Source organism: Dunckerocampus dactyliophorus, chromosome 13, assembly GCF_027744805.1.
Source record: "Dunckerocampus dactyliophorus isolate RoL2022-P2 chromosome 13, RoL_Ddac_1.1, whole genome shotgun sequence".
NCBI classification, from domain to species: Eukaryota; Metazoa; Chordata; class Actinopteri; order Syngnathiformes; family Syngnathidae; genus Dunckerocampus; species Dunckerocampus dactyliophorus.
In genome coordinates this window covers 28903222-28915732 of record NC_072831.1, presented here as the reverse complement: position 1 = coordinate 28915732, position 12511 = coordinate 28903222, and the positions used below count along the sequence as shown (strand labels likewise).

General features: G+C 41.3%; 2 protein-coding genes across 3 annotated transcripts in view; one reads left to right on the top strand and one right to left on the bottom strand.

Annotated features, from left to right (window-relative positions):
• The first annotated feature begins 412 nt into the window (after nucleotides 1-412).
• crip1 (cysteine-rich protein 1) lies at nucleotides 413-8067 on the top strand. The gene is made up of 4 exons (XM_054795471.1): nucleotides 413-574; nucleotides 7245-7339; nucleotides 7413-7470; nucleotides 7535-8067. Exons 1-4 carry the CDS (start codon nucleotides 535-537, stop codon nucleotides 7570-7572), a joined length of 231 nt encoding a protein of 76 aa, XP_054651446.1. The 5' UTR covers nucleotides 413-534; the 3' UTR covers nucleotides 7573-8067.
• Nucleotides 8068-9022: 955 nt separating this feature from the next.
• Nucleotides 9023-12511, bottom strand: part of mideasb (mitotic deacetylase associated SANT domain protein b) — a 27937-nt gene continuing 24448 nt past the window's right edge. For both annotated transcript variants that reach the window (XM_054795453.1, XM_054795451.1), the window contains exons 12-13: nucleotides 12073-12284; nucleotides 9023-10989 (exon numbers count right to left, since the gene is read on the bottom strand). In XM_054795453.1, the coding sequence (XP_054651428.1) occupies nucleotides 10740-10989; nucleotides 12073-12284 (462 nt within the window). In that variant the 3' untranslated portion in view covers nucleotides 9023-10739. The remainder of the gene's footprint in view (nucleotides 10990-12072; nucleotides 12285-12511) is intronic.

Genomic DNA, 12511 nt, shown 5'->3' with positions numbered 1-12511 from the left:
GTATTTAATTTAATGTGTTGATAAATTGAAATATTTAGCATTTAATGTATTAATAAATGTATTTAATACTATGTGATGTATCTTTTTAATTTAATATATTCATAAATGACATTTCATTTGACATACCAGTTTCCATCCATGGTACTTAAAACTCATTTTAATTGCTAAATTAAACTACAGTTATTTAGTTTTTTTTATTCAGTATTGATTGTATCTTTGATATTTTTTGATTGTATTATATTTATTGTGTTTTTATGTTATTCGTGTAATAATGCTTTGTGCTTTTGCACACTTATTTGTCATTGTTAAAAATGATTGAACGGCTTCGTAGATTGTTGCGTTCAAGAGCGTGACTTCCCGTCGGTGATTCTGGAGCGTGCAAGCGTCACGTCTCGAGTGGGAGGAGAGAGAGTGAGCGCAGTGCAGGAGAAAACACCAGCGCGATAAAGGGCGAGGCAAGCGTGCACACAAGTGCAGTGCGGGCGTGTGCGCAGGTGAATTTGTGTCTTCATCTCTCGGATCCAAAGCAGCATCATGCCAAAGTGTCCCAAATGCCAGAAGGAGGTCTACTTTGGTAAGACCTTTTTATTTGCTGCTTGGACCTAACAAGGAAACAGGAAGCTGCTTTCCCACTTTGCTTTCACGTAGTGAGATTGCACCTGTAGTTTCTATCTGCATGAAAACACACATCAGTGTTGCTTTAAAAGTGTTGATGCTACCAAATGTGCTACAGTGTCAAAGCGTTTAACAATAACGGCACATTTGTTTGGGCAAATGTAAAGATGGCAAATATACAGTAGCTCACAAGAGTTGAATTTAAGAGAAACTTTCTTGACAATAACTTCTTACACGAATGCTGTAGCATTGCACTGCCAAAAAATGTAATGCTTATGAGCTATTTTTGTTGCCATTGTTGTATTTGTCAAACAAAGGTACCTGTAGTTGTATCAGGCATTGAACTGAACAAGAAAGTGAAGAAACAAGGCTGGTCTAACGGTACGCATGTCTTCCATGACTGGAGACTACCTGCTGTGCTTTCATCCATAATGCATCGCTTCTTTGTGCTCCAAATGATTGCTAATAATGAAGGGGTGACCCGATGCTCAGGTGAGGCGTAATGTAGCCATTAAAAGGAGAATATGTCAGTCGTGTCAATAGTGCACTTTGACCCTTGCTTGCCTGCTGTGCTTGTACAGGAAGGTTATAGTAACTGCTACTGTACTGCATATTCTGTATACTGTTGCTGGAGGACGACATCCTGGTGTCTTTTCTTTGACAAAAACTAACTCTGCAAAAAAAAAAAAATATATATATATATATATATATATACACACAGTCAAACTTGTCTATAGCGGCCACCAGAGGGAGTCTGCAAAAGTGGCTGTTATAGACAGGTGGCCTCTATAGACAGGTTGGCGTCCAGTTTGAATGTTGACCAGTAGAGGAAAAAAAAGAAAAAAAGGGACATTTTTAAAAATGTTGACCAGTACAGGGCACTGTGGAACTGCGGATAAAAGTTGTACAGCACTACTGATGTTGTTATTCTTTTTCTTGTGTTTTCTTTCTTTTCTTGGGAGAATGAACAGAATAAGAATTTCATTGCTGAGTATAACTGCCTGTTTTACTATGCATATGACAATAAAACTCTGGAATCTTGAATCTACTAGGCTTGTTATTATCCACGACCCACAGAACAAAGCTGTGCTAGTAATGTCTTACGCTTGTTTTTAATATTTTACTTTTTATACGGCAGAGTGTCATTACAGCTTTAGTTCATCAGGAAGTGACGGGAAGTGACGGTGGGCGTCCCGAGCAGGAGAGCTAGGCTCAGCGCTAGCTGTGAGTTTGGAGAGAGTTGGGAAGTGTGTTTATGTTGGCGTGGATGTAAAGTCCTGCAGTGTTCTCCTCTGTTAATAAAGCCATTAAAGCGCATCGGCGACGTGAGTCTCTCCTTCCCCACAACAAGCGGCATTACAGTATTGACCAGTGCACACCAGGAAATAAACGGTGTCATTTCTTACAGGCATTGGCTGGACAGCTATGTAGTGGGGCTTGTTTAACCTTTGCCTTGTGGGCAAGCAGGAAGGAGAGACGATGCTGAGAGATGTGTGTGTGTTCTGAGCTGCTGTCTGGTGGCCGCGTTCAAGAAATAAAGTTGGCAGAAGCAACAGGAGAAGTTTCCTTCTTTGCTTCGGAGCTGAATAACACTGACAAGTTAACAGACTAGTAGCGAACGGAAAAGAAGACGGCTTTGTTTGTGTCGAATACAGAAGATGAGGACTTTGATGGATTTGTGGATGAGGATTGATGAAAAATAACGTGAGTACATTCTAAAATACTTCAATTAAGTACAACCCAACTCAGTTTTGCTCCCGCTGCCGCATGCATGCTAGCGTATGTTTTTTTTTTATTGTAGCGTCGCTGGGAGCACGTCCTGTTCCCAGCATACTTTGCGGTAATGTTTTGGTGCAAATGCTCTTAAAGTTACATGTTTGACCAGGAAATAGCAAGCTCCAAAGAAGACGGCTTTTTTATGTGGAACAACTGACAGTTTGTGTGGATCTTGTGAATGATTGTGACTGAGCTAGGACTCAGTAATTAAAGTCTACACACGACGGCTTCATTGATTGGAAAACAAAACTTTTTCGTGCATGAAGCTTCTACTTGAGTTGGTAATTTGGCCGCTATATGCGGTCAGATATTGACCAAGGGACCAAGTGTAAAAAGAAGTCAAGCGCTGCTATTGGGAAGAGGTAAACACAATAAAACTTTCATTTTACGTTCTATTTACGTGTATTATTATTAGCTTTGCATATATGTTATATGTATACTTTTAATTACATAGATTTCACACTTAAATACGATATTCTTTTTAAAGAAAAAAAAGTTAAACATTTCGATTTTTTTCATGCCAAAACCATTCGTTGTGTCAACCACCAAACAAAACCTTGAAATACAAAAATAGAATCAAATTCAAATTAAATACAAAGTTCAATGAACTCATTCAATACCAAAGACGTATTTGTTCGTCTTTTAACGAGGTGATGACGCAACTGCACACTAAGGTGTCACTTTCAGAGCAGTTTTAAGCCATAAAAACAGCCACAAGGTGGCAGAAGAGCTCGACAGGGATCTTTTCAAGATTCAAGATGCAAGATTCAAGAGTTTTATTGTCACATGCATAGTAAAACAGGCAGTTATACTATGCAATGAAATTCTTTTGCATGTGAAAACACTTAATAGGAGTGTAAAGGTGACTATAGGGGTGTTATTTCATGTGTAGAGGGCTCTAATAATATTCAAAAGAGTATTTAGAAGATTGTAAACAGGTTTTCTATGTCCTATGTGTCTTATTTTCTCTTTAATGTATACTGTATTGGGTATTAGGAGTGTAAAGGTGACTATAGGGGTGCTATTTCATATCTAGAGGGCTCTAATAATGTTAAAAAGCATATTTAGAGGATCGTAAACAGGTTTTCTATGTCTTAAATGTCTTATTTTTTCTTATTATGTCCTCTGTATTGAGTAATAGGAGTGTAAAGGTGACTATAGGGGTTCTATTTCATATCTAGAGGGCTCTAATAATGCTTAAAAAGCATATTTAGAAGATTGTAAATGGGTTGTCTATGTCTTAAATGTCTTATTTTTTCTTATTATGTCTACTATATTGGGTAATAGGAGTGTAAAGGTGACTATAGGGGTGCTATTTCATATCTAGAGGGCTCTAATAATGTTAAAAAGCGTATTCAGAAGATCGTAAACAGGTTTTCTATGTCTTATTTTTTCTTATTATGTCTGCTGTATTGGGTAACAGGAGTGTAAAGGTGACTGTAGGGGTGTTATGTCACGTCTTGAGGGCTCTAATCATGTTCAAAAGTGAATTTAGAATATCGTAAACAGGTTTTCTTTGCCATAACTATGAAAATATTCCATTTCTTAACATTGAGTCCGACCTATCGTGGTCGAGTCTGGGACCAATGAAGAGCCACAAACGAGGGACGACAGTACTTCACATTCTCCGTGTTATTAACATAGCATCATATGACGTCATGTAAGTGTAAAAAGAAGTGAAGCACTGTCAAAGCAGAACCGTGCAACTTTATTTTGATCACACCCTTGTTGGGAATAATCCTGTTTTGGTTCAAGCCAAAGAAAAAGCAAAAGCGTGTGTTAATCCTGATAAGTGTGGTTATTTTTTGGACTTCAGAGGCGTATTGTTCCTGAAAATGTGGGAGGGGAATTGATGACCTTCCAATGAGTCGACGTTTCGTATTAGGTCATGAACACACTGTCGCCTCTTCCTGACCTCATGGTGCGTCTTTGGAGGCGTTCCACAGCAGTTAGGAGTGATGACATAACACGGGCTCAAGTTAGATAAACATTCCCATTCCCGCGCCGCCTCCTTTCAACCTTTAAATCGCAATAAAGCAGGAAAAGAACAGAAATAGAACGGAATGTGGAATGCGCATGTTGACTTGATTTTGTGGGCTAATGCTCGCGTACACGAGCCGCACCGTCCATCTTGCTTTCATGGAAGGCAGCAGACTGTCCAACACACACGCAGCCGTGATCAGCACACCGCCCACATGGAAAACGGAACAATTCCATTTGAAGTCCCGTGATGGTTTGATTGCTTTTGGTCACCCATGACTGGTTTTTTTACTCTTATCGAAGAGGATTTCAACGCTTTGCTTCCCATCAAGTGGTGGGAGGGGCTCAGTCCAAACATAATAAACCCAGCATCTTTATCGCACTTTATGAGCACATCGCGTCCATATCTGCAACATTCCAGCGCCACACCCAAATGCCTTTGGGCTTATCTGGTTGCCGTTTAATCTTAAAACCATCAGCATTAGCAGCAAGGGGTGGGGGGCAATGCCCCACCAATGCCCCACCAATGCCAGCAGATGGCGGCAGTACGTTTTATTGGAAAATGTCAAATTTGGATCTACAAAAATCATTTTATTATCTGTGTAATCTAGCACTGTGGTTCTCAGCTGGTGGGTCGGGACCTAAAAGCGGGTCGCGGATCCGTTCTGGGTGGGTCACAGACAAAAAATCAAAATGAGGTTAAAATATGGAACATACATCTGATGTCTGACTTGTTTGGAAGTAAAATTGAGCAATATTTAGTCATCTTCCTGCTTGGTGGACGTTCATTGCAGTTACAAGCCAAATATCTGATCTTGTGGTCTTTTTGACGTTTAGTTTGAATTGGTGCCTTATTTGTATGCTTGCAACACTCCTCATTTCCTTGATAAAATGCCTTCACAAAGTCCTGTAAAATGCACTTTACACTCCTGTAAAATACACTTGTGTGTATTCACGTCTCAACAGATGAGGTGATTTAAAAAAAAACAACTTTTGCTTGGTTTGACTTGCATTGAAAAGCATAAAATATATCAATAAATGAAGGAAGGAATAAATAAATATTACAATCAAAATAAATCAATAAAAGTGCAAAAACAATTAATAAAAAGCAATGAAAATGACTTCAAAGTGTGAAAAATAAAAATAAATAAAAATTCAAAATGATGTGGAAAACAAGTGGGTCGTGACTTAATGACCTTTTGAAAGTGTGGGTCCAGACTGACACCATTTGAGAACTCCTGATCTAATACATGATACAATTTTTTATTTTTACTTTTAGTAACATTTTTCATAAATGTATTTATTTACTTTATTAAATTATTTCCCTGTGATTGGCTGGCGACCGGTCCAGGGTGTACCCGGTGCTGCTCACCCAAGGTCAGCTGGGATAGACTCCAGCATACCCCCGCGACCCAAATGAGGATAAGCGGCATAGAAAATTGATGGATATTAAATCAACTGAATTACATTTTAAAATCAAATTGAATGTAATTTAATGTAATGCCTTTTTTTTTTTTAAGAAAAGAAGGTTATCATGATACCGTCATGGCCAACAATATTGGCGTTCCAAAGATGCCAGTGTTTTTGGCCATGACGGTATTTGTTGGTGTAATATATCACTATGAGTTTTTATTTATTTGTTATTTTAGTAACTTATTCGAAATTTCTCAAAGGTTATTATCATTTTTTTGTGCAACATATCAACATTTTTATTTTGGTGTATATGCCCCTACAACGTAAATAATCCATTCCGAGAAGCTTTATGTTATAGGGATTTTATGTTATACGAAGCGTAAAATACATGTAAATAGCCTAATCCGTTCCAAGATCTTCCCAAACTCACCCCTTTGGCCCTTCAGAATATTCAAAGTCCACCAAATATGGTGGGAAAATATAAGAAAACGTTAGCATAAACATAGTAGAGCAACATTCCAATATAAAATAAGGTAATAAATAAGATTACTGTAAATGAATAAAACTGAAAAACAAAAACAATCCTACCGTTCACGAGATGTCTCGATCAGGAGCGCAAGTGGAGGCAGGAAGGAGGAGGAGGACTAGCCTGAGTCGAAACGCGACTTAAAGAGTGTAAGAGTCAGCTGGTCTCAAAGACAAACGCACACGCACTACACGATAATGCTGTGTGCAAAATTTTAATTTGTAACTTAACTTAATTGTTTAAGTTGGTTTCAGGGGGACTACGAAGAGGAAGGAGGTTGAAGGGAGAAGCCTGTCTCACACAAACTCACGTACGTGCTGTGTAACTCAGCCAATGAGATGAGAGCGGAGGCGGTGCCCCGATAATCAGTCAATGAGAGCGTGATGCGTCACAAGTCCGCCTAGCAACTGGTCACACATCCGGAAGTGACGTCATTCCATTGCGCCACGTCTAGCTAGCCACCAGCTAGCCACCAGCTAGCTTATGTTTCATTGTAGAAGTTGCTTGAGGAAGCAGAGATGATGTATTTGTATTTGTATTTGTACTTTATTTATCCCACAGCGGGGAAATTCACTTGTTACAGCAGCAAGCAAGATACGCAAGTAAAGAATACATAGTGTCTACAACATGGTTCAGGTGGTGCAGGTGTTGTAGAGCCTGACAGCGGTCGGTATGAAGGACCTGCGGAACCTCTCCTTCTTACACCGTGGGTGTAACAGTCTGCTGCTGAAGGAGCTGCTAAGGGAACCCACAGTGTCATGTAGCGGGTGAGAGGTGTTGTCCATGATGGATGTCAGCTTAGCCAACATCCTTCTCTCCCCCACTTCCTCCATGGAGTCCAGAGGACCGTCCAGGACAGAGCTCGCTCTGTCTTACATGTCTTACATGTCGTACACAGCGACTCAGGAGCAATGAACGTTGTCTTTCTTGGCAGCGGAGAAGGTGACGTCGCTGGGCAAAGACTGGCACCGGCCGTGTCTGAAGTGTGAAAAATGTGGCAAGACGCTGTCATCCGGCTCCCACGCTGAGGTGAGTCACGTGATGTGCAATCGCAACGTAAGCGTGTAACATATTTATGTAAAGTTTGTATGTCCTCTTCCAGCATGATGGCAAACCGTACTGCCACAACCCATGCTATAGCGCGCTGTTTGGACCTAGAGGTAATACATGTTGTACACATACAGCTGTGGATGTGTGGAGGAAACATGATCATTTTGCTTGCAGGGTATGGACATGGCGGAGCAGAGAGTCATGCTTATTGAATAGTGGACTTTTTGTAGTCCTGCCGCCGTCTTCATCCAGTGGACATTCATGCAAATAAAAGACTTTTTGGTGTGTGACAAACTGCTTTCAGTCTCCTTTTATACGACATGTTTGCATCAACCTTGTAACCATTTAATTTGTAAACTATCATTTATTATATTATACTATATGAATATATACATACACACACACACATATATATAATGGTTTTCATTAGCATTCCAAATTTTAGATATTTTTTCATATTAAATATAACCATTTAATTTTTATATTACATATACTGTATGTGTATTTTATACTCAACTTCCTGTGATATATTTATTGTATTTTATTGTTATGGTATATATAAAAATATAATTGTAACTGTTATTGACTTTATATTGAATGTGTTACATGTAATTAATTATTATATATTTTTATATATCTGTATATCAATCAATTTTAAAAAATGTTATTTAACCATTTATTATTATGGTAATTATATGTGCATTCTATGTGATGTAACATTATTTTTAAATATATATGTAAATATCTTTTGAACTGTATGTGAATTAATTGATATGCAATTAAATGTACACTCCAATATGAATGAATATATTATATTATGTGGTGATTGATTCAGGGCCCAAAGTCAGCTGGGATAGGCTCCAGCATATCTCCGCGACCCTAGTGAGGATAAGCGGCATAGAAAACAGATGGATGGATGGATTCGGGGCCTCAGCAGCAGCCGAGGGCCGCCAGTGTGCTGACAGTTGCCATGGCAACAGACACCAACAAGCCCCAACAAACTGCAGGCTATTGTGACAAACACGCTCAACATCATTAAGGCAGCTGTCCTCTGCCCGCATAAGCAACATAACACACATATTCATATCATCGTGCATATGTGGATGCATGGAAATACAATAATAGAATCTATACTGTGTACTTGCACTGATCACACATCCACAAAGAGAGGGGTTTCATCCATGACCCCAAGCCCAGGATGAGGCCTCGTCGCCGGGATAGTCACTGAGACGACCGGGCCTCCTGGATGTCTTCCTTGTGTCATCACCATCAATCAACTGTAAACTTCATTCAATTAAAAGTAACATTGTTCATATTTAGTATAATTATATATATTTTTTACATTGGCTGCTACTGTTACAGAACAGCTAAAGCGCACCCTGGTGGACACACTGTGCAATGGCAACAACTCTAACGATGCAGCTGTTCACAGCGTCGTGATGAAGTCTAGTATTGCTAGTATTTAACTCTAATTCTAGTTTATAATACGAGTTGTCAGGTTGAGAAAAACTATGAATTTTTAATTCTTACATATTTCATGAGTTCAGATGTTATATTTCGCGCCTTAACTCAAGTGTGCTTTCTGTGCTCGAGCGGTGCAAGGCCGCCCTCTAGCGCGTCGTCGTGAAGCTGCAAAGACGTCAACAAACCAGACGGTGATAATTCTTTTAAAACTTTAATATTTAAACAGTGCTTTGTAAATCTTTGCTAAAAAAACAAACGTGGTAAGAAATGAATTCCAAATAAAAAGAAATAAGTTACAGCCACCACAGATTTTAAAAAGTACTCGAGGTTCCGTTTTCCAATTGCTAGTGTGAACCCCCTTACAAAAATAGCATAGAAAATATGCAAACATAGACTTGAATTCATAAATTTGTATAGAGATATAAATACATTTAATTTTTACCTAAATAAACCTTTTTGTCCTGGTGTGGGGGGTTTCCAACATTTGTCTCTCGTGTTTTTTTTTTTTTTAAATAACGTTCTTGACCTCATCGGTGAAAAGTATAAATTAAACAGTCGGCAGAACTTCATCAAAAACCTTCCTTGCACGCACGCACGCACACACACACAGTCCGTGCATAGACGCCAGTTGTCTCCCCGCAGTGGTGACTTAATCCCCCCCCCAGGGAAAATAACCTCTACCTGGACATGTTGCCATGGTAACAGAGGCAGACTCTGGGCCGGAGGGTGTCGGGGCTTAAGAGAAATCACAGGAGAAGCCATCCATTGCACTTTCATTTGTCTCGTCACAGTTGTTGAAATAAATGTGGAAAGGGGGGTGGGGGGGAGCAGGAAAAAAAAACAGGAAAGCACAAAACATGTATATGATATTAAGAATAATAATAATAATAATAATAATAAACAAGAATATTCACAAACATATATAACTCGTAGGAGTAACATTTCCTTGTATATGTACACATTCTAGATTTTTTTCTTTACTTATAAAGTCACGATTGTCATTCCTGGCTATAAAAAAAGCATGAAAAGGCAAGTGAAGCTCAAATAAACGACACTCGTTCGTGCAACAAGAGCACCACCTTCAGTGTTCCGTGACTCTTCTAATGCTGGACGGGAGGGTGGGTTCAAAGGGAAGGAGGCGGTCCTAAGAAGTGTTCCAATGCAAAAGCAAAAGTGCTGAGGCTGGGCGTGGCTCAAAAGAAAAAAAAAAAAAGCACTGTCCCAAAAAAACCTCCTTGATCGGAGCAGAACCGCCAAGCATGCGAGGTAACTCTTGGAAAATGGCCTTTGTGTTGCTTAAGAAAACACACACACACACACACACACCCTGGCATCCACTTTTCCACTGCACAGTACCGGCTTGCCACGGCTCTACTAGCTTTCCTGCTGTTGAGGCAGTCCCCCTCCCACATATCATTGGCAGAAACTGAGAAAAAAGCCACACTGAACTGGACATGCTAACAAAACAACAACAAGAAGGTGTTGGTCAGCTGCTCTGCATCCAAGAGGAGCACGCGTAACATGGCAGCGTCCAACGCTGAAGGCGCGGCAACATGCTAATGTTAGCATTTGTTTCACCAATCAGCTGGTAGCTCACGTATGTATGGCATCATCACGTGTGGACCAGGTACGACCAATTCCATTTGCCAATGGAAAAGCGTAAAAAGGTAGTGTAGCATGCAGTGAAAAAGAGGCATTATCACACTCTGGACTACCACTCATGTACAGTACTAGTCAAAAGTTTGGAGACACTTTCTCATGCTATTCAATGAGGAAATGTCTGCAAACTTTTGATTGGCACTGTATAGTCTCTCTCTGTCTCTCTCTCTCTCACACACACACACACACACACGCGGGGCGCCCATGTGTCCCTGAAGGTGCAATGTTGAGTCTTCGCGTTCCATGGTCTTCTCCGTCACTGCCAGTCGTCCTCGTCCTCGTCACTGTCCGTCGAGTCGTCGTCCTCGCTGTCTCCACCCGTCTGCCGCGTTCCATTGTGTTGCCGGGCGGCCATGACGGCGGCAGTGGCGGCCTGCGCAGCGGCGGCCTGCGCAGCGGCGGCCGCGCGGTCCTCCGCTTCCTTTTGGCGCAGGGCCGCGGCCTTCTTTTCCTGCTCGGCGTGGCTCTTCATGTGGGCACTGCGGCTCTTCACCTTGTAGAAGATCCTGCAGTGTGAAGGGAGAGGTCAGAGGTAGGAAAGGAGTAGGATGTGGATAGAGTCAGGTTCTCCGTGTTGGGAAAATTAGCGACTACTAGTGACTACTAGGGCTACTTTAGAACCAAACGTGTAATTATTTTAATAAATTAGTTACCGCCGTTAACGTGCTAGTATTGACAGCCCACGTAAATATACAATACTGGAATACAGCTACCACACCAGTTTGTGGAGAGTCTATAGAGTGACGTTCCCCGTGCGAGAAACGTTAGCATGTCAATACGCTGCTTTATGACAATTTTGCTCGTTGTGATTGAAATTTACAAGACTGTAATATAGCTGCAACACAACCTGGTGGAAAGTGGTTAGTGAGGCTCCCCCTGTTACAACACAAATTGGTGGAATGAGAAAAGTCAGGTTCCCCATGCAGGAAATGTTAGCATGTCCCTACTTGGCTGCTTTCCCATGCTCACGTCATCAAAAAGGATGTGTGTGCTGGATTTAACTTTATGTCTTTACAACTGGCTTATACTGTACATATCAAGTGGACGTAACAGCATGTAGCTCTGAGCCTCAGGTTCCACTGCTATGACGCAGTTCTGCTTTTCCTCTCTACTTGGGACACACTGTATGTCAAAATTTGCAGAGTTTATTTATTTTTTTACCAGTTTTCCACCACAAAGAAGTAAAAATGCTCACTTTGTTAACTCGAAATAACAAAATGAAAGCTAAATAACTAATGCATGTGGCACTAGCAGGTGAGGAATGTGTTGTCTGTTCTGCTGCAGCGGCCTTCAACCCTACACTTGCATGGATCGCTTGAATATGGAAAAAACAAATCATGAGCATTATCTAGGACATGGTGTCTGTCCAAGGTTTATCTCGATGTCAGCCACGATGATGTCTCACGCCGCAGTGGATCCTGTCGGTGTTATCAGTTGCTAGGACACAGCTGGCAATAACAAGGCAGCTGAGGACGCACCGTGACTCCTTCCAAAGCACACCAGCATTGGCCACACTCACTCACCTGCTTTTTGTTTTTTTTTTTAATGCTGCAGCTCACTTTGAGCGTTACATGAGGTTGATGACTGACCTGCCACATTTCTTGCACGGGAACTCTCCCTCGGGGCAGCCCACACCTTTAACGCCCGTCGGCGGGACGGTCCTACCAGCGGCGCCGTCGTACCGCGGTTTGGAGCTGGGAGGGGGTGGACGAGGGGCGGCACTGACGTGAGTCGTCGGCGGCGGCGGCTTATCCCTCTCGATGACGTCCTCCTGGGTCCTCATGATCAGGACGGTTGCAGGCTGCCATGTAACAACAGGTGCGGTTAACGCTCTGATCGAGCTTCAGCGCTGTGCAGGAGTAAGACTCTGTGATGCTACGGTGCAGGAACGCAATGTCGACCGTGAAGTTGAATGGTTTCCTGCTCAGTCAGTGTTGACAACACTCGTGATGAGGTTACACAAGCTACAGAAGCTGACAGCAGCGTAGTTGCTGTAGCGGTAATTGTCCACAAGGGGGCAGCAGGACA